Source organism: Thamnophis elegans, chromosome 6, assembly GCF_009769535.1.
Source record: "Thamnophis elegans isolate rThaEle1 chromosome 6, rThaEle1.pri, whole genome shotgun sequence".
NCBI classification, from domain to species: Eukaryota; Metazoa; Chordata; class Lepidosauria; order Squamata; family Colubridae; genus Thamnophis; species Thamnophis elegans.
In genome coordinates, this window is record NC_045546.1 from 55,889,484 (window position 1) to 55,908,681 (window position 19,198).

General features: G+C 41.1%; 1 protein-coding gene across 1 annotated transcript in view; it reads left to right on the forward strand.

Annotated features, from left to right (window-relative positions):
- Positions 1-10,352: 10,352 nt before the first annotated feature.
- The window catches only part of ABCG1 (ATP binding cassette subfamily G member 1), a 52,275-nt gene continuing 43,429 nt past the window's right edge, over positions 10,353-19,198 (forward strand). The window contains 2 exon segments of the mRNA XM_032219237.1: positions 10,353-10,420; positions 14,244-14,487. Coding sequence (XP_032075128.1) covers positions 14,268-14,487 — 220 coding nt within the window. The 5' untranslated portion in view covers positions 10,353-10,420; positions 14,244-14,267.

Genomic DNA, 19,198 nt, shown 5'->3' on the forward strand with positions numbered 1-19,198 from the left:
CTTTGATCCCAAAGAAAGTGTTGATCTATTCATCCAATGATCAGCACAGCTGCATATATAATAGATTACTGGTTCAGAAACAAGTATTAGTAATAACTTGTAAATATCCTGAACCTTCTTTAAATAGTAGCATCTTTTTATTTTCTAAAAGGCTTTACCATAAGGTGACCAGATTTTCAGATTGGAAAAGAGGGACGCCTTTGACCGGGGGGGGGGGGGGGGGGCTTGATTAAAAAAAATTTTTTTTGTCAAAAGGTCACCCCAGGACACTGAAACCAGCATAAATACAAATCTGTTGCCAAACAAAATTTTGATCACGTGACCATGAGGATGCTGCAACGGTCGCTAAGTGTGAAAAATAGTCGCAACGGTCGCTAAGTGTGAAAAATAGTCATCAGTCACTTTTTTCAATGCCATTGTAACTTTGGTCACTAAATGTTTTCCCCCTCCTCGAGACTCCTCACTTCTTCCTTCATTCCTCTTGCTTATCTACCTTCACCTTATCTGTCTTCTGCTCTTTCCCTCTCTTCCTTCCTTTCTCCTTCCATCCTCTCTTCTTTCCTCACTCACTCCGTTCCTCCTTTTTTCTCTTCCTTCCTCCTTCCATTCTTTCAGCTTCATTTCTTTTGCCTATCTACCTTCTCTGTCTTTCTGCTCTTTCCATTTCTCTCTTCCTCTTCGCTTCTGTTCCTTCCTCCTTCCCTCCTTTCCTATTTCTTCCTTCTTCCTTCTTTCTGCCTATCTACCTTCACCTTCTCTGTCTTTCTGCTCTTTCTCTGTCTTCCCCTTTCCTCCCTCCCTCCATTCTTTCCTTTCTAGTTCCATCTTTTCTTCTTTCCTCTCTCCCTCTTTTTCTTTTTTCCTTCCTTCCTCCTTCCTCTTGCCTATCAACTTTTTTTATTTTTTTTGTTACATAGACGACACATACCCACAACAATAAAAACAAAACAAAACAAAAAGAAAAAAACCCATCATCACATATAGCATGTCATTTGGTTACAAGTGTTTTAACATTTATCATTCTTATACATTTATTATTTCATTTAATAGGTTATAATATACAATTTGGGTTGCTTTGTTTACCATCCCTTCCTCCTGTTATAACACCACCTTATTTTCCCTTTCTTTTCTCCCTTCCTCCCTTCTCTACTTTCTTCCTTCCTGCTCTCCTTTCCCTTCCTTCTTCCTGTACCTTTCTCCTACTCCTGCTCTTCCTCATCCCCTTCCTACCCTCTCTCCTCCTCTTTCTCTCCTTTCCATCCTCCTCTCCTTACCTCTTTCTTTTCACCCTCTCTCCCTTCTCTACTTTCTTCCTTCCTCCTCTCCTTCCCCTTCCTTCTTCCCTTACCTCTCCTTTGCTCCTGCTCTTCCTCTTTCCCTTCCTACCCTCTCTCCTTCCTTTTCTCTCCCTTCCATCCTCCTTTCCTTTCCCTTTCCTTTCTCCCTCCCTCCCTTCTCTACTTTCCTCCTTCCTCCTCTCCTTCCCCTTCCTTCTTCCCTTACCTTTCTCCTACTCCTGCTCTTCCTCTTCCCCTTTCTATCCTCTCTCCCCCTCTTTCTCTCCTTTCCATCCTCCTCTCCTTACCTCTTTCTTCTTTCCCCCATCTTCCTTTCATTCTCTCCTCCTTTCTCCCTTTCTCCCAACTCCCTTTCTGGGAGTTGAAGTCCACACACTTTCAAGTCTCCAAGGTGGAGAAAGATTGATCTATCTAATTAATATAATTATTTCTCCCTCTCTTTTTCACTCTCTCTCCAGCACACACACGCAAATGCATAGGGCAGCCCACCTCACACACAGGTAACTCCGGGCGGCTTACGGGAAGAGGACAGCCGACCACTCACCCACGCGGGGGGGGGGGCAGGATTTCGCCAAGAAAAGTTAATTTTCCTGCGAAAGGGGCCGGCAGCCTCTCAGCTCTTCCCGGCCGGGGAGACCTCCCCCCACTTCCACTCCTGCGACCCTCCTCCCGCCTCCTCGGAGCTTCAAGCAAGCTAACTGGGAAGGCCGGGGAAGAAGAAGAAGCGGCGGCGCGAGTTCTAAACTGCCAGCATGACTTTGAAAGGGCTGGATTGCCTTCCGCGCGGGCCGATGTGGAAGGCAAGCGGCAAGCCAGCCCTTCAAACTCATGCGAGCGGCAACGGATGGGCGGGGACTCATGCGGCATGCTAAGCGGACTCCAGCCAATCAGTGAGCTGGCTGGGATGGAAAACTTTAAGCACGCCGCGTTTTCCATCCCAGCCAGCTCACTGATTGGCTGGAGTCCAGGCCAATCCAATCAGTGAGCGGCAGGCTGGGCTGGCTTAAATTTGTAGGTAGGTAGGATAGAGAACAGAACGATGAGCCAGCCCAGCAAGCTAGCAGCTGATGGGCAGGAGCTGCGAGCGCCAAAAAAAGCGTGCTTTTTTAAAAAGCGTGCGGGACGCGGGAAAATGCATTAAAAAGCGGGGGTGTCCCGCCAAAAGCGGGACGTCTGGTCACCTTACTTTACCAAACTGTTTGATTTCTTGATCACTATCACAGGAACTGGCTTTTTCAGTTTCCTGAATCAGCAGCTAATAATAGTGGCAGATGCCACTGGCTCTAAGTAAATTATACAAAATAATTAAACTATGTTCTTTAATCCTTAGAATGTTTGCTTTTTATCTTTCCTGGTATTGTCAAAGAACCTGAATGTTTTGCTATATTTCCACAATATTATTTCTACAGAGAAAGCTTTAATCTAAATGCTTCAGCTTCTGTTATATTTTTGCTGCATTACTTCTAATAACTTGATTACAGCCATAAGATCAGAAAACAGCAATATAAAATGTAAGGGAATATAAATATACACATTCCTTGATGGGTGCTTCCGGGGGAGCCGGTTTGGACTCCTGATAGGGTGTGCATGTGGCTACCCATTCTTGTATGTCCCTGTCCATGTTAGGCCACCAAACATAACTCCTTGCTAGAGACTTCATTTTCACAATATCCAGGTGCCCTACATGCAGTACTTCTAGGAATGCTATGCGCAACTTTTTGGGAATGACTACCCTGTCCCCCCACAACAAACAACCGTTAATAACTGACAATTCATCCCACTTGGAAAAATACATTTTGAATTCAGCCCCAACAGGCCTCTTGGGCCACCCCCTCCACACCCAGTTCAAAATTTGCTTTATTATGGGGTCCTTTGTGGAGTGGCGTGCAATGTCACTGGAAGAAACGGGTCCGGTTTCCAGGCAGTCAATGAGGAGGACCAATGTCTCAGGGTTGTGGTCAGCGAGAACTTCAGGCAATGGGCAACGGCTCAAGGCATCCGCATGCCCTAATGTGGTGCCCGGTCGGTGGATGAGGCAGTAGGAATAGGCTGCCAGAAATATTGTCCATCTGGTCATTTGGGGAGATATTGAGACTGGGGTGGGATAGTGAGACAGTCCTCAGCCAGCAACCCTAGCAATGGTTTGTGGTGTGTAATCAGTTTGAAATCCCAGCCATAGAGATACTCGTGGAATCTTTTTACTCTGGCTACTGCAGCCAAAGCCTCGCGGTCCAGTTGGCTGTAGTTCCGCTCAGCAGCGGATAATGTCCTTGAGTAAAATGCTATGGGGGCTTTGGCACCGTTTGGCATATGGTGGCTGAGGACTGCACTGAGACCAAAAGGGGAAGCCTCACAGGTTAACACCAAAGGCAAGGTTTGGCTGTATTGAACTAGGAACAAGACTGCTGATAAGAGTCTTTTTATGGTGGCGAATGCGGTGGCCTCAGTTTTGCCCCAGGACCACTTCGTGTTTTTGGCTAGGAGCCGATGTAGTGGTTCAGCAACTGTCACTTTCTGTTTGAGAAAGACACTGTAGAAATTAAGGAGCCCGAGGAATGCCTGTAGTTCGGTCTGATTGCGAGGTGTGGGAGGTTCCTTAATGGCTATAATTTTTTGTGAGGTCAGGTGAATTCCAGACCCATCAATCATGTACCCTAGAAATTTGACTTTTGGTACATTGATTTTACATTTTTCTTTTTTAAGGCGGAGGCCTTTGTCTCTGATTCTAGCCAAAACTGCTCATACATGTTTTAAAAGTTGCGCTTCATTTGCGGCCAATACAAGATGTCATCAAAATAGGGGACGATTCCTGGAATCCCCTGCAAAAGTCGTTCCATTACACTTTGGGACAGTCCGGGGGTGATACTAACACAGAATTGCAGGCAGTTGCACTTGAATGCACCTTTGTGCATCACAATGGTCTGGCCCTCCGCAGTAGGGCCATCTACTGGCAATTGTTGGTATGCCTGTGCCATATCTAATTTTGCAAAGATTTTTCCCAGACCGAGGGAATGCAATAGGTGTTGTATAACAGGTACAAGGAGGCAAGAGCTACTGTAACCATTTCTGAAATCTTGCCAAGAAAAGTTCAAGGACTTGAACAAGCATAAGCAATCAAAAACTGACTTGAACATACAAAACAATGGCGGGGATAGACAAAGCTATCAGCAGAATCACTGAATAAAAAGCTCTCTATGTGAGTGAAGGTTCATTCTCCGAGCTTATGGGTTGGTTTCAAATATTTCATTACCAGGCTACTGACCACACGAAGCCCTTATAAACAGAAGAACACTGACAATGACACCCCCTAAACCAGTGGGATTCAAATAATTTAACAACCAGTTCTCTGCCCTAATTTCTTCCAACAACCAGTTCACCAAACTACTCAGAAGGTTAACAACCGGTTCTCCCGAAGTGGTGCAAACTGGCTGAATCCCACCACTGCTCTAAACTCGGTTGAAGGTGTTATCTAGTCTGGTAATGAAAAGTTCAGAAACCAACCCACAAGCTCGTAGAATGAACCTTCACTCTCATCCTACACCAGAGCTACAGATATTCATCACTATTGCAGCTCTCTATGTGTTAATCTTGGGAACAAAGGCAGAAAGAAGATCAGGCTGATTATCTGTGTCACTTTGAATATAATCAGCCTGTTGGTGAGTGCATCTAATGGCAAGGTGCTTTTGACCAGATTCTGGCAAATCTGGCTGTACCCATCGTGGAATGAAAGCCAATGGTGATGTCTGATCTTTTTGCCTATCATTAAGTTTCATTGTTTAAAAGATTATGAAGAGCAATATAGCCCCGCTCAGTAATGTTCAATAAACCTCTCTAGCCACATGTATGCTTGAGATTTACCTGGTTAGAAAGATTTATTGAACATTGTTGTATTAAGCTGAGTTATATTGCTTTATTGCATTTCATAATCTTTTAAACAATCAAAGCTCATGAGCAAATTCTCAAAACAAACACTTGAGTGTATGATTAGTATAATCCTGGAAGGTGGATCATTGAGTAGATACATATTTTATGGTCTTGGGTAGCTGCAATGAGCCTCTGTTTCAATGTTTTGAGCAAAGCATCCCTTTGGAGTTGTTTTGTGGTGCAATACTCTTTCCCACAGATTTCTAAGCACAAAGCAGTCACTGGATCCAATTCCAAGATCTTCCTAGCAATCCCAGTCATTGGCTCAATGACATGAATTGCAAAGCTAAATTGCTTTGCAGAGATCTAAGGCAGGTACATGAGGATGCAATATCACAGGTGAAATGGTATTTGTAGCACCAGTTGAATTACTTTACCCAGCAGTACAACTTTGAGAAGAAATCACATGATTGATCAAACTTGCACTGTATTCACTGCTAGTCTTAAATTCCAAAGCAACATGTAGTGGTTAAGGTGTGTGTGTGTGTGTGTGTGTGTGTGTGTGTGTGTGTGTGTGTAATAATTTTACTATATTACTATGGAAGTTATTTGAAAAGGTATTGAAAAAAATTAGAACATATAAACATGTTTGCTATTTTTACATAACAGTGCATGATGTAATTTCATTGCTTTGCAATATCCCTAAATGCATTTTGGTAGCAGTGAACATATTTTATACTGCACAGTAGCCCACATGAAGATGAATCATATATTGATTTTTCACAGATTCTATGGTTAAGTAAATCATATAGTGAGAAACCCAAGTTCCTTTTTTAAAAAACAGTTTTGAAATATAGAATACATTTTGAGGATTTTTAGGAGGACAGGGAAAGAAAAACGGAAGAATTTCGGAATGTTCTGGGCAAAAGTGAAAATTATGTTTTCTGAACATTAATCTGACCCTACTATTTATTTTTGTGTGTGTATGTATATTTAGAGGTAACACCATGCAAAGTCTATGCAGTTTTCTTGGCAAGATTTCAGAATGATTTATCAAGTCTGCTTCTTAGGAATGGGGGAGAATGACTGCCCTATGGTCATCCAGTTGGATTTATACTTAAGGTAGGACTAACTGGATGGCTTAACTACACCAAACTAATTCTTCATATGTGATAGATACATCAAACTATTCAAGGAGGTAAAAATCATTTTTCACAAAATTGATTGCTTTCTTGGTGTCTAGATGTACAGTATATTCTACCTGGATAGACCCCAGTATGGTCACTGAACATAGGAATAAAACATATCCAGCATTAATGTCTAATGCATGCAAAGTGCGCAAAAGATAAGCCAGCTATTTGTAACAATGTACTGTAATTTCTGGTGTACAAAATATTTAATAGACAAGACACTCACAACCCAATATTTATGACTCTAAAATGCTGAAGACTTAATGCAAGCTATTTGAAACTTGCTGTTTTGTTTGATGGAAATAGGCCACCAAATAGGGCATGAGGTACTAGGAATCATAGAATTGAAAGCGGACACAGAGGTCATATGATCAAACTCCTCAGTGTGGGATCCACTAATATCTTTAGCTTCAGTTTGAAGATCCATAGGGAAGGAGAATCATGTTATGCAGTAACCTGTTGCACTAGCTGGCAGCTAGTATGCAGAAAGTTCTGAACCTGAAGCTGAACCTATTTTCTTATAGTTTTAACTTGCTGGTTCTAGCCCTACCTTCTGGGGCAAAACAAAAATAACTCCATACTTTCTGTGTAATAGTTCTTCAGACAGCTGAACACTGCCTACTGATTTGTTCTGTAGACTAAACATATCCAGATTCTTTAACTATTCCTTACACAGCTTGATTTCCAGACCTTTCATCATCTTGGTAGTCTTCTTCTGAACTTGCTTCACATTGTCACATGATTTAAATGGGATTTGACTGCAATGAAGTATTTCATGCCGTCTTGATTGATATTTCTGTTATTATACCACAAGTTGCCATCTGAAATTTTAGCAACTGCATTACGCTGTTGAGTCATGTTTAATTTGTAGTCAGCAAGGATACCCAGATGCCTTCACACCTACTACTGCCAAGACAGGTCTTCCCAGTCCTATACTTATGCCATACATTTTTCCTACCCAGATGCAGAACTTGTTTTTCCTTGGGGAATTCTACCCATTGCTCATACCTGATTAGTTCTTTTGAATCTCTTTCATTTTATTTGGTTACCTCTCCCAGTTTTGTGTAATCTGCAAACTTTATAAGTGTCTCCTCAACTCTTTCATCCAATCATTGATAAAATATGTTGAACAACACAAGGCTGGGGACATAGACCAATGGTATTCTACTACTTACAGTACTTTCCTCCAAGCTGAAGGAGCCTCATTATTAAGCCCTAGTTGGATCCAGTCATTCACCAACTGTGAAATGGGACCTAAGATATCATCAGTTCCAAACCTCTCTATCCCTGGAGGATTCAGTACATAATTTCTGATAATTGTCTATCTAATTTCTATTTGAAAACCTTCATGAAGGGGAAGAAATCACTCCATGCAGTAACATATTTTAGTGCTTGACAGCTCTTATTGTCAAGTTCCTCCAAATATAGAATCTGTATCTACATTTTGGAGTTTCATCCCATTAGTTTTAATATTGCTCTCTGAAGCAAGTGAGAATAAATCCAACCCCTCTGCTCTGTGACAGCCCTTCAGGTGTTTAAGACAGCTACCATGTACCCTATTGTAATGGTATGTGGGAAAATTGTGGAAGATAAGACAAAGAGATGGATTATAAGGAACAAATATAATAAAGGCACAGCCCACAGCTGACTAGTGGGTGAAGCAAGAACTCAGAAGGGACCATATGTAGCTTCTTGGGTTGTAGAGGAAACAGTGGAGGTATGTGCTTTCAGACTTACAAAATTCTGTTAATGTAGTCTTACAGTAAACTAGAATTTCTCACCTGGTTGTTTCTCCTATCTGGTCTACATGGGAAGGTTGACTATCCTCAACCTTCTTTTCTGCAGGCTGAATTTATTTATTATTTTTTACTCCTCCTCATAAAACTTCATTTCCAGTCCCTTCTTCATCTTGGTAATTTGCTCCACTTTAACAATGTCCTTTTAAAACTGGAGCATCACAACTGAACATAATAATCCCGGTCTGACTAAGGCAGAAAAGAACTGATAATTACTTCTCACAATCTGAACTTTATGACACTCATGATACTCTTTTAGATGCTGTTGGCCTTCTTTGCAGCCACAACGATATACTGTAGTCCATGAAAATGGCTTTGTCCTTATCTCACCAACAACTCTCTTCCACTGCTGAACACCTTACTACATCTTTATCTGGACAGTGGACACCTCAAATAAAGTATAAGATATTAAAATGTTGCATCACTTCAGAACAGGAAACCAGCAAGGAAGTTCAGATGTAGTATTTTAAGATTATTCTTCTTGTCACTGTTTTTAGACTTTCAAAGAGCAGAGATATCATAGCCCACATGAAGATAGATAGATATAGTAGTATGGAAGCAAATATTACAGTTTTGTAATCTTCCTTCAACTGATTTTTTACTTTACATTAGTACTGCACAGTTGCATACAATTCATTGTGGCTAGTTCTTATTAACAGTTAATATCCAGATATCAATTTATATGGCAACTTGTCAATCATAAGCAAGAATACAGCAAGGTTAAGGTCTGCAATTCATATTTTAAATGTCTGATTGCCACCACTTAAGAAGGACACTAGTGTTTCCCACGAGCAACAAGGAAACCCTCCCACCTCCAATACACCATGCCTTATAAACATTAGGTAAACAATTTTGCCAATAAATGAATTTCCTCCTTCAATATAAACAATCAACAGGTAGGATTTTCATTCCATTTCACTATTTACTATTCTGGGCTAAAACACAAAACTCAATCTAAACCTTGAAACTTCTTGTCCTTCTGGAAATGTATATAAGTGATATCGGCGGCACCACCGAATAAGTTGCAGCATGACCTACATTTACCTCGGCGCTGAGCTGCGGGGAGATGCAGAACACGGGCGTCAAATCAGTTCTGACCTCCCGCCCTCCTCCGTCACTTTTTATTTTGGAAACCCTATCCCCGCTCTCTTCCTCTTTGGGTCGGGAAATATCGGTTCCAGTGTACGGTCGTTTGCGGTCTCCCTTTGTTATCCAAAGCAAGGGCGGGGCGGGGCGGGGCGGGGGAAAACCTTCCAAACTGATCTAAACCGCCGCGAAGCGAAGCGACGCGCAGCCCGGGAGAAGCAGAAGGAAAACAAGAGCACGTTTACCCTCAGAGAGTATGCCCCGCCCCCTTCGGCCCTCCCAGCCAATAGGGCGCAAGCGCCGGTAGGATGCTGAGATAGAGCCGCCCTGGCGAAGAAGCGGCCGGTATCTCCGCTTTTCCCTTTGCTTTCCGGGTGCCGCTTCTAGCAGCCGATCAATCTCGGCTGACTGCGGGCGCTGCTGCGGGTTCTTCTCCGCCTAATCCTTCCATTCCTCTTTGTTTGTTTGTCTCCTGTTCTCCCTCGATTGCAGCCTCTCGGCTGGGGGCACATGGCATGTCTGATGGCTGCTTTCTCCTTGGGCGCCGTTCTGGTAAGTAGATGCTTTTGGAGTCTCTCTCTTTTCCCCTCCCTTCCTTGGTAAGGTGCAACATCGAAGCTGGCACCAAACCTCTGCTTATCGTAGCAGGATCTTACCTTGGCTATCTTTGCCGTAGGCATTTTGAATACCCCCCCCCCCGAGGAAGCCGGGAGCTCGAAAATCGTGGGAGGAATTGAGCAAGCAAAAAAGGTGCCATTTGGGCACCTGGCAGGAAGCGTTGTTGGAGTTTGAAGGCGCGGAGAACAACTCCTGCTGCCTGCCAGTCCTCCCTGCCCTCCCTTTCCACGTCTGCATCGTTTGATCTTGTTTGCCCCTCTGGCTGGTTCCTCTTTTCCGAAAAGGGAAGCCGGGCTGTTAGCTGGATCTCTATCTTTTAAGTCGAGCGCTTAGAAGCCCCCGAGAGAGGAGGCCGAGTTCAAAGCGCGGAGTTCATTCATGTGTAGTCCGAGGGGAAGGACGTCGCTCTCTCCTCTCCAGAAGGGATCCGGAGAGCCTGTTCAGAGGTGGGTTAGCGGTGGCTTCCTAGATCTGACTCTCCTTGCCAGTCCTTACTCTTATTGGAGGGACAGAAGAAGAATCCTTCGCCTTTTCTCTTGCGTTATTTCCCAGCGCGCAAATTGCTGTGGTAAGCGAATGTTTCTCCCTTTTTCCTTTTGACGGATGCTTTCTGGCTGTGACCCGTTTGCTTTTTGAAGGTATCCTTGACACGGGAACGGCTGGTAATGTCAGACGCGGAGAGGTATAATGCCATTTTCACAATGCAAATCCCTCTAATGTAATTTATATAAATGTATTGCCCATCGGCTCGGCGGCAGATGCCCAAACCGAAAAAGTTATTTAAGATCTAATTTATTGTAACAAAATAGACTGATTAAAATCGAAAGGTTTATGTTTATTTTCCTCGGCGCGAGATGGGGGGGGGGGCGTCATTTACATCATCCTGTATTTGAAGTCAGCTGCATATAGCTGGGTTTGACCGAAAGTTACCTCAGTGTTGCGCTCATTAAAAAAAATGGAGGAGGAGGGGAAGAGGATGATTTTCTGAGCATGCTCAGACTTTCACAGGCGCATCCTGTGATTCGAAAACACTTCTACTGAAGCACAAATACCTTTCCAGCTCTTTAGATAATTAATTTGATGTAAAAGGAACAAGAAAGTCAATTTTCTTAAAATTATTCTTAGTTGGAAGAGAAACTCTCTCTTTTTGTAATCAAATACTCTGTTGGCTAAGGAATGGATTCACAGTTACTGTTGTGTAACAGGATTTAAAATCCCCCCTAAGTGATGAAATCTGGATTTAAAGAGCCACAGGAAAGTGGAATGAGCAGAGAGAGGTTACTTAAATTGTGATGGAGAGAGCATATCTGTTACATCATGTAATGCAGGAAGTTAGACATATATAATTATAAGTTAGGCATGCATACTATTAAGTCTCTTCATTACAGTTTGGAATGATGGGCTCTTTCTACATTATCCAAGTCTGAACTGTTTTTGCAGGATCCAACCTGGCTCCGTATAGGGAATCAAGAGGTTTAGTTTTCTGAGCTTTTGATTTGTGGCAGAGCCCATCCTCAGAGAATTTCTCTACCAGAATGTGTTAGGTTTTTCTATGAATTCACATTTCCCAAAATAAGCACCTTAACATTATTATGATCACTGAATTTACTATTACCAAATTAAATTCCCTGCCTCATACTCAATAAAACTCTTACATATGGTAGCTAGGGATGAAGAATTTAAAAGGAAATAATTTATTAAATTTTTATGCTGACAGACTCCCAGTGGTTTATAGTTAAAAACATTTAAGAACAAAACTAAAATCTTACAAAAACAGCACGAGGCAAAAGAACAATCATGGTGTTAGATACTTGTTCTAACTACAGTGGTTTCCACCAAGGTCCTCTGTTCCAGCGGGAACAGAGGTTTAATCCTATTGGTCGAAGTGTCTAACAGCTCCCTATAAAAGGGCTGCTGTCAGACTCAACCTTCACTGGATTGTTCTCACTTGTTGTACTTAATAAAGAGCTGTTATTACCATTAAGCCTGTGTGTGCCTATCCATTACCCAATTTAACATTGGCGACGAGGATGGGATTGGAAGGCAACTAGGCGAACCAAAAAGAGTGTAGCAATCCAGCAAGTACATCCAGCCCAGAGCTCAGCGCAGCTTCGAGCAGCCATTTTTGAGCGGCAGACTCAAAACGCCCTCTGGACACAAAATGGCCATGCACGCCCCACCGACTCTGTATGACCCAGTCCCCGAACACTGGGACACATGCATTCTATGATTTGAATGCTTCCTCAAGGCAAATGACCTCATGGGCCTTTCTGAAGAATGCAAGAAGAACATGTTCCTCGGATACTGTGGCCAGGAAATGTTTGAGATGGCGAAAGACCTCTCTGAGCCAGCAGCACTGCAATCAGTCGCCTAATCCGCCAGCATGAGTTTAACATCAGGAACCAGAAAGAGGGCGAGTCGATTAATAAGTATGTTGTGGCGCTTCGCAAGGCCACAGCATACTGCAAATTCTGAGACCTGGACAAGTTGATTCTGGACCGCATAATTTGCGGTGTGCGGGACATTACCCTGCAGAGGAGGTTACTCGCTAAATCTAACCTCACTCTGCAGATCGCCTTGGATGAGGCCAGGGTGTCCAAATCAGCCATCAAATCTACTGAGACTCTGCAGCGCCAAAGCGTTCCACAAGACACATGAAAGAGTACACATGTACATCGCAAGTCTGCAGAGCCCGAAAGATCAGAAGACGAGGAAGATGACAGCTGCCGCACATGCAGTAGCTGTGCCCAGCCAACACGCATATTCAAACCGCATCTCCCACCTTGCGCTAGCTGCAGAGGAGACCATGCCAGATCGGCTTGCCATTTCCATGACGCAACCTGCCAGCGCTGCGAGCGAAAGGGGCACATCACCAAGGTGTGCCAGAGCGAATTCCCTGCCACTACCTGGCAGCCTAGAAGCACACCAAACCACCAACAGAGACCCAACCAAAGGGCCTGGCAGAAGCCACCACGATGCTCAGAGGGCGACATAGAGTCGCGTACCATACATCAATCGGCCAAATCCCCACCAGGCGGCCAAAAAAGCTGAAGGTCACAGTCCTCATCAAGGACTCTCCATGTGAGACGGAGATCGACACTGGGTCATTGTTCCACCCAAACTGCGCATTGCAGTATTAGAGGCCTTACACGTAGGACATCCTGGAATTGTCAGGATGAAGTCTTTGGCTAGGAGTTATGTGTGGTGGCCTAAAATGGACTGGGAGATCAAAGAATAGGTGGCTACCTGCACACCATGCCAGGAGTCCAGATCGGCTCCCCCACAGGTGCCCGCTAATTTATAGCATCTTCATTGTATTGCCTGAATATACAATTAAGTTAAGTAACATTATTATTATCAAGTTGGCACAACACTCATTGGATGACTCGGGAAGGTTCTCTAAACCTTTAACTGTGTTGTTCAAATTTATCTTTGGTGTGTAGCCTAGCCTTAGCAATAAAGTTTTGTTGTAAGCTTTCCACATTGTGCCTATGGATATTCATTCAGTTATGAGGTAGCATACAGTATTACAATAAACAGTAATGAACATTGTTTCACATGTTACCATCTTCTCTCCTAGCATGGCCACAAAGAAAAATGGGAAGCTTTTACTTATGGTATTTGGATCAAACAATGTGCAGTTGATTTTAACTATGGTTAATGGATCCCTAATCGTAGATTATCCAACTGATAATTAGAGTTAAAATTAACTTTAGTGTTCAATTTTGGTACAATACCATACTAAACTGTGGGTAATATAAAATATGAATGTTATGTGGGCCTGACAGAGGCAAAAAAAAAGAGAGGTAAATAAAACCTGAAGTATTATGAATGTACTGGATTCTTGTTTATTTGTACAAATGGAAGATAAGAACATCTCAGGTTGTTTATGAAAAAGAAACATGTAAGCATCAATTTACAGAGAAGGAAACCAACACAATACATTTAAGATTGGCAAAAATGAACACTAGAGCTGAAGTAGTCCTTTCAGCATGAAAAACACATTTGTTAATTTGTGCTTTACTATGAAATAACATAGTCTAGAATTCTTGAATTTACACATTAAGTGAAATGCAGTTATGAAACAATATTTTATGGTGCAGAGTCCTATTTAAATGGGGGAAATGGGGAAAGATACATAAAGGCAGAACAAATTTAAAATTGAGAAGGGAGATAGTGGGCCACACTTTGACTGATTTGTCTATTTCCAAAGTCGTATTTTCTTGTAAAAATAACCATGTCATAGAGTTAACTCTTTTTCTTATGAGACATGCATTTTGAGACTTGTTCTGAGACAAATATACAATAATTGCATTTGCAATGGAGGGGGGGGGAAGAGAGAGAAAGAAAGGGAGAGCTATCATTTATTTTTTCCCCCTCTTGTCTTCTAGAATGCCAGTAACTCTTCATCTACAATGCCTGAGCCAAAGTCAATATGTGTTTCAGTAGATGAGGTGGTCTCTGGTGGTACAGACCCACAAGAGATTCATTTGCTGAATGGCCATTTAAAGAAGATGGACAATGTTTTGACTGAAGCCCATCATTTCTCCTACCTTCCTCGAAGACCAGCTGTGAACATTGAATTTAAAGACCTCTCCTATGCTATACCAGAAGGACCCTGGTGGAGCAAGAAGGGTAAGATAGCTTGAATATTTATGTAATTTACATTGAGATAATCAGAGGGGGTATTCAGCAGGTTCTGGTCAGTTCTGGAGAACCGGTAGTGGAAATTTTGAGTAGCTTGGAGAACTGGTAAATACCACCTCAGACTGGCCCTGCCCCCATCTATTCTCTGCCTCCTAAGTCCCAGCTGATCGGGAGGGAATGGGGAGTATCCTTCCCCTGGAGTGGGGTGGGAATGGAGATTTTACAGTATTCTTCCCCTGCCACGCCCACCAAGCCACGCCCATGGAACCGGTAGTAAAACATTTTTGAATACCACCACTGGTGGTAATAAAATTGTTGGTTTGTACATCAGAGCATATTGTAGTGTAATTTTGCTCAGTATGGATGTGAATACAATGTATCTAATTTATGAATTAAACTAAGTTATATAGCTTACTGGGAGACCATAGCTAACACATCATGGCTAATGCATGAATTCTGTTTATTAGATGTTTTGAGGTTAAAATTAGGTCCTTAATGGTATAGGACTTCTGTTTCTCACACTGAGATCTTGCCTGCTGTTATGATGCTGATTTCTTTATGTGGTTGATTCTGTAATTTAGTGAAAAAATTATAGTCAAATGTTTTAAGAACCTCTATTGCACAGTTACACTCATCATCTTAGGTGGCATAATTGCTTGCTCTTGATTGCTATCCACAATTTCTTATTAGTGTGCTTAGGCTTAGCCTGTAAATCAGTCTAATGTAGTTTGGAACATTAATAATTTTTTTTAAAAAATTAATTTTGACTTTGAGAGATTCTTGAGGATCTTTGAGCTTACTTGTTTTCTTACAGATGTTTAATTATCCAAACTAGGTAACATCATCAGTGCTGATGCGGAGCACTGATGATGTTACCTAGTTTGGGTAATAAAATGTCTGCAAGAAAACAACACAGCTTAGAAAATACTAACAACCCCTCATTCCAACCCTGAGCTAAGTTTCTTTTATCAATAATTTTGACTACTTGTAACTGTGGTACTTGAGAAGAGACTGAACTGCCATCTGTCAGAAATGGTGTAGGGCAGTGATGGTGAACCTTTTAGACACCAAATGCCCAAACTGCGCATGTGCATGCCCAAACCAAAAGGTGCACACATATGCAAACATAAATGTGCGCATGCGCAGCAGAGATCCAAAGACCAATTGGCTGGAGTTGGGGAGTGGGGGCATCCCAACACTGGCAGTGGGCAAGAGGTAAGATCTTTTTCTTTTGTGAGCATCTGCTTCATCATTTACAGATGCTCACAAAAGAAACGCCACAGAGATCTGACCTGGGGCGACAGTGCGCATGCCAGCAGAGAGGTCTCTGCGTGCTACCTCTGGCACTCGTGCCTTAGGTTCTCCATCACAGGTGTAGGGTCTCCTGTTTGGGTGGGATGGTGGTGTTGACTAGATGACCTACAAGGTCCCTTTCAATTCTATTAATCTATTAATCTGGAACTTTTAATATAGTATAAATAGTTGCTGTCATGTTTTCAAAGTTTTGATTAACAAAATATGTAGTTGCAATTTAAAAAATAGTTTGGTGGTGTTTCATTTTGGGAACTTTGTGTCTGAGATGGGAGGATTTGACATTTTAAAAAATAATTTAATTTGATACTATTTTAACAGATGTTTAAAAGTGCAACAAAGAAAGAAAGAAAATAACAATAACAAGAAATAGGAAATATGTTTACATGCCTTTTAAAACAGAACAATAATTTTGAACAAAGTAACATGAGATTAGACTGTATCTAATCATTACCATTGGGATGTTTACTCAGCCATTTTAATCAGAGTATTTGTTGTCTTATATAGCTGGTATTTATAAGTCTATGAAAAGTGTGTTGTTTTTTTTACTGGAAACCAGAAGATTTAACATCCCTCAGAAATCTATTCATTGAAATGCTATCCCAACCTAAGAAGTAGATATCGGACTATTGGGTTGACTAGAATCTATGCAGATAGCCTGTGCAAAAAGGAGGCTCCAGCCCAGATGATCAGCTTCAAGTGTTTGATGAATCCAAAAGTTTTCAAATTGTGCTTGAGAGATCCCAGTGCTAGTTCTGTTGAGCATCTTGTTAATGTTTGAAATATAGAGGTACATAGGGTGATGGGAGAATTCTCTAAAGTGGACTCTCCCTTATATACCAGTTCTGGGTGGTTCCTGGATTCTCTTGAGAATGAAGCAGGTAACAAATCATCTGGTCTGTTATTGGCAGAAGATGAAGAATAAGCAAGATTGGACATGCCCATTAGCTCAACTTTAAGCAGGCCTGTAACTTAGGGGCCCACTCGGACTGACAGCTCTTGCTAGAACATGGCTGGATGCCATGGCCAAGACGGCTCTTGTGGCCTTTATTGGAGCAGGAAATACTGAAGACATTTATACATTTATACTTGTCATCTTACAGTTACTGTAATTTTCTTTACATGTTACAACTGCATCAGCTGCTGATACATTTCAGAGTGCAATTGAAGATGCTGGTTATTATCTGTAAAGTTGGGCCTGTATATTTGTGAGGCTACCTTTCCTAGATAGATTCTACCTGACCAACTGTCTGACCAGAAAATGCCTGCTGAAGATATGGAAGTGGGAATTGTCCGTGGGAGCTTCCTTGGAACAACTTACAACTCCCATTTGTCAAATTGAACTTTAATAAATTAAAATTGCAAATTTATGGAAGACTACAAAAAGAGTTAAGGCTTCTGTTAATACAGTTTGCAGATTGTGTTTCAACAGAAAATTGTTGTAAAAGACTATAAGCATCATCCACATGATTAAGAATTAGAAAATGTATTTGACAAAAACTATTCAAAGTGGTCTTTGGCATTTCTGAAATGTTTGCTAAAAAGAATGGGTACTCATCCATACTGTTTTTCAACTTCAGATAGTGAAAGGCAGTGCTTTCTATTTAGTACCAATTTCAAATCTATATTGTACTGATAATCTCCAACGGCATTGATCAGCCTGATGGTAATTTGTTAAAATTGAATGGAACATGCTGACAGAATTATAGTGTTTAGCAGGAACAATTCTGGACTTCTAAAGTTATACATTATGCTTTAATGTTTATGATGTGTATTCTGCCAGGAAGGAAGAAGCCATGCATGATATTTCCATTAGTCAATAATCTATTGAGATAATACTCTAGAGAAAAAAATGAAGCTCTTGAGGCGAATGTCCCATATTTATTATGAAGCAATTAGATTTTCACCTGGGTCTTTTGGCTTGGCTGTATGATATCACTTGTTTGTTTTACACTTTCAGAACATAGTGATGCACAGAATTTTGTTTCTGATGGTAAATCTAGCTCAGGTTCCAGGCTGCCCACTTAACTTGGAAGCCTGGAGTAAGAATTCAGCAAGGAAAGCATAACTCCCAATTCCTGAAGCCTTATTCTTTGAATCAAAGCCTACTTCCAAGTTCTTTTGCAGAATCAGTAGATTATAGAAAGAGAATGTTGATCAGTTTTATCCACTTCAATTCTGGTTATAAAATAGATTAGGGGAATCCCCTTTGCAACATATGACAGCAAGTGGTTATGATTGAAAATCCCAAAAGTCAGACTTGGTTAGTACTTGAATGGGAGACCATCAAAAATCCCAGTGGAATGGGATGATGGACAACTGAAAAAACAGATCAGAAGAAAGAAGGAACCATCTGCTTCTGCACTATTGCTAAGAAAACTCATGGAAGTGCCAGCTTAAAACCAAAACAAAATGGAAATATATAGAGCTCTCATCTCACACTGCCATTTTAGCTCCTCTGTTTTTTTTAGTGAAGATAGAGTTACCTACATTCAGCAAATTAATGCATTTGAGCCAATCTTATTTCATCCATTGCTACCCTGTCACCTGGTCAAAGCAAGGTAAAGGTTGCAAAATATTGAAATAGTATTTTTAATGAAATAGTTATAGGGGCTGTCAATTTTTGACTATAAAAATTATCTTATTTATCTGATACATTTTTAGAATTGATAATTTTGGCTTTAAAGGGCTATGCTAGAATTTTATGAATACTTGGGAATAAATTCCCTTTAAACATTGTGAGACTTGCATGCTAGTATGCATATGTTACAAATTACGCTATTAAATATTCACCTTAAAAATATGTGAAGGACTCTTACAACATTTCTGGTACAATTTATTGACTAATTCCTATGCAGCCCCCAACAAAAGATGAGTTTATAGTAAATACTAACAAATATCTAATCATTGCAAATAAAGCTTTTAAATTAGTTGCACAAACCTATTTTTTCTGTATATATTCATTAGTGAATTGCATGCATGCCATTAAATGTTTTGCTTTTCCATTTTGTAGCAAATGTCTGAAACATTCTCAATTTTTTCAGGTTATTAAGAAAGACAGCTGTTTTTCATTTATCTTGCTGTGCAAATTAATGTATTTTGATTAGCTGCATATAGCTTAGATTGTTTTTCCAGTAGCAGAATTAAAGATGAACTTGATACAGTAATAGACTTCATTTGTTAAGTATTTATGTTTAATCTGCAAACCACTATTTAAACACTATCGAAGTAGATTTTACAGAAGAATACATCCATTTGGTAAATCAAATAGTGTGGTATAAATATGCCATTGTTTCACCTATTTAAAAAAAGTAGAGGTGTTGTAAATTCCACTTTGACACATTCTTATAACAAATATATATCTTGTATTGTGCTGGCAAGATTCCAC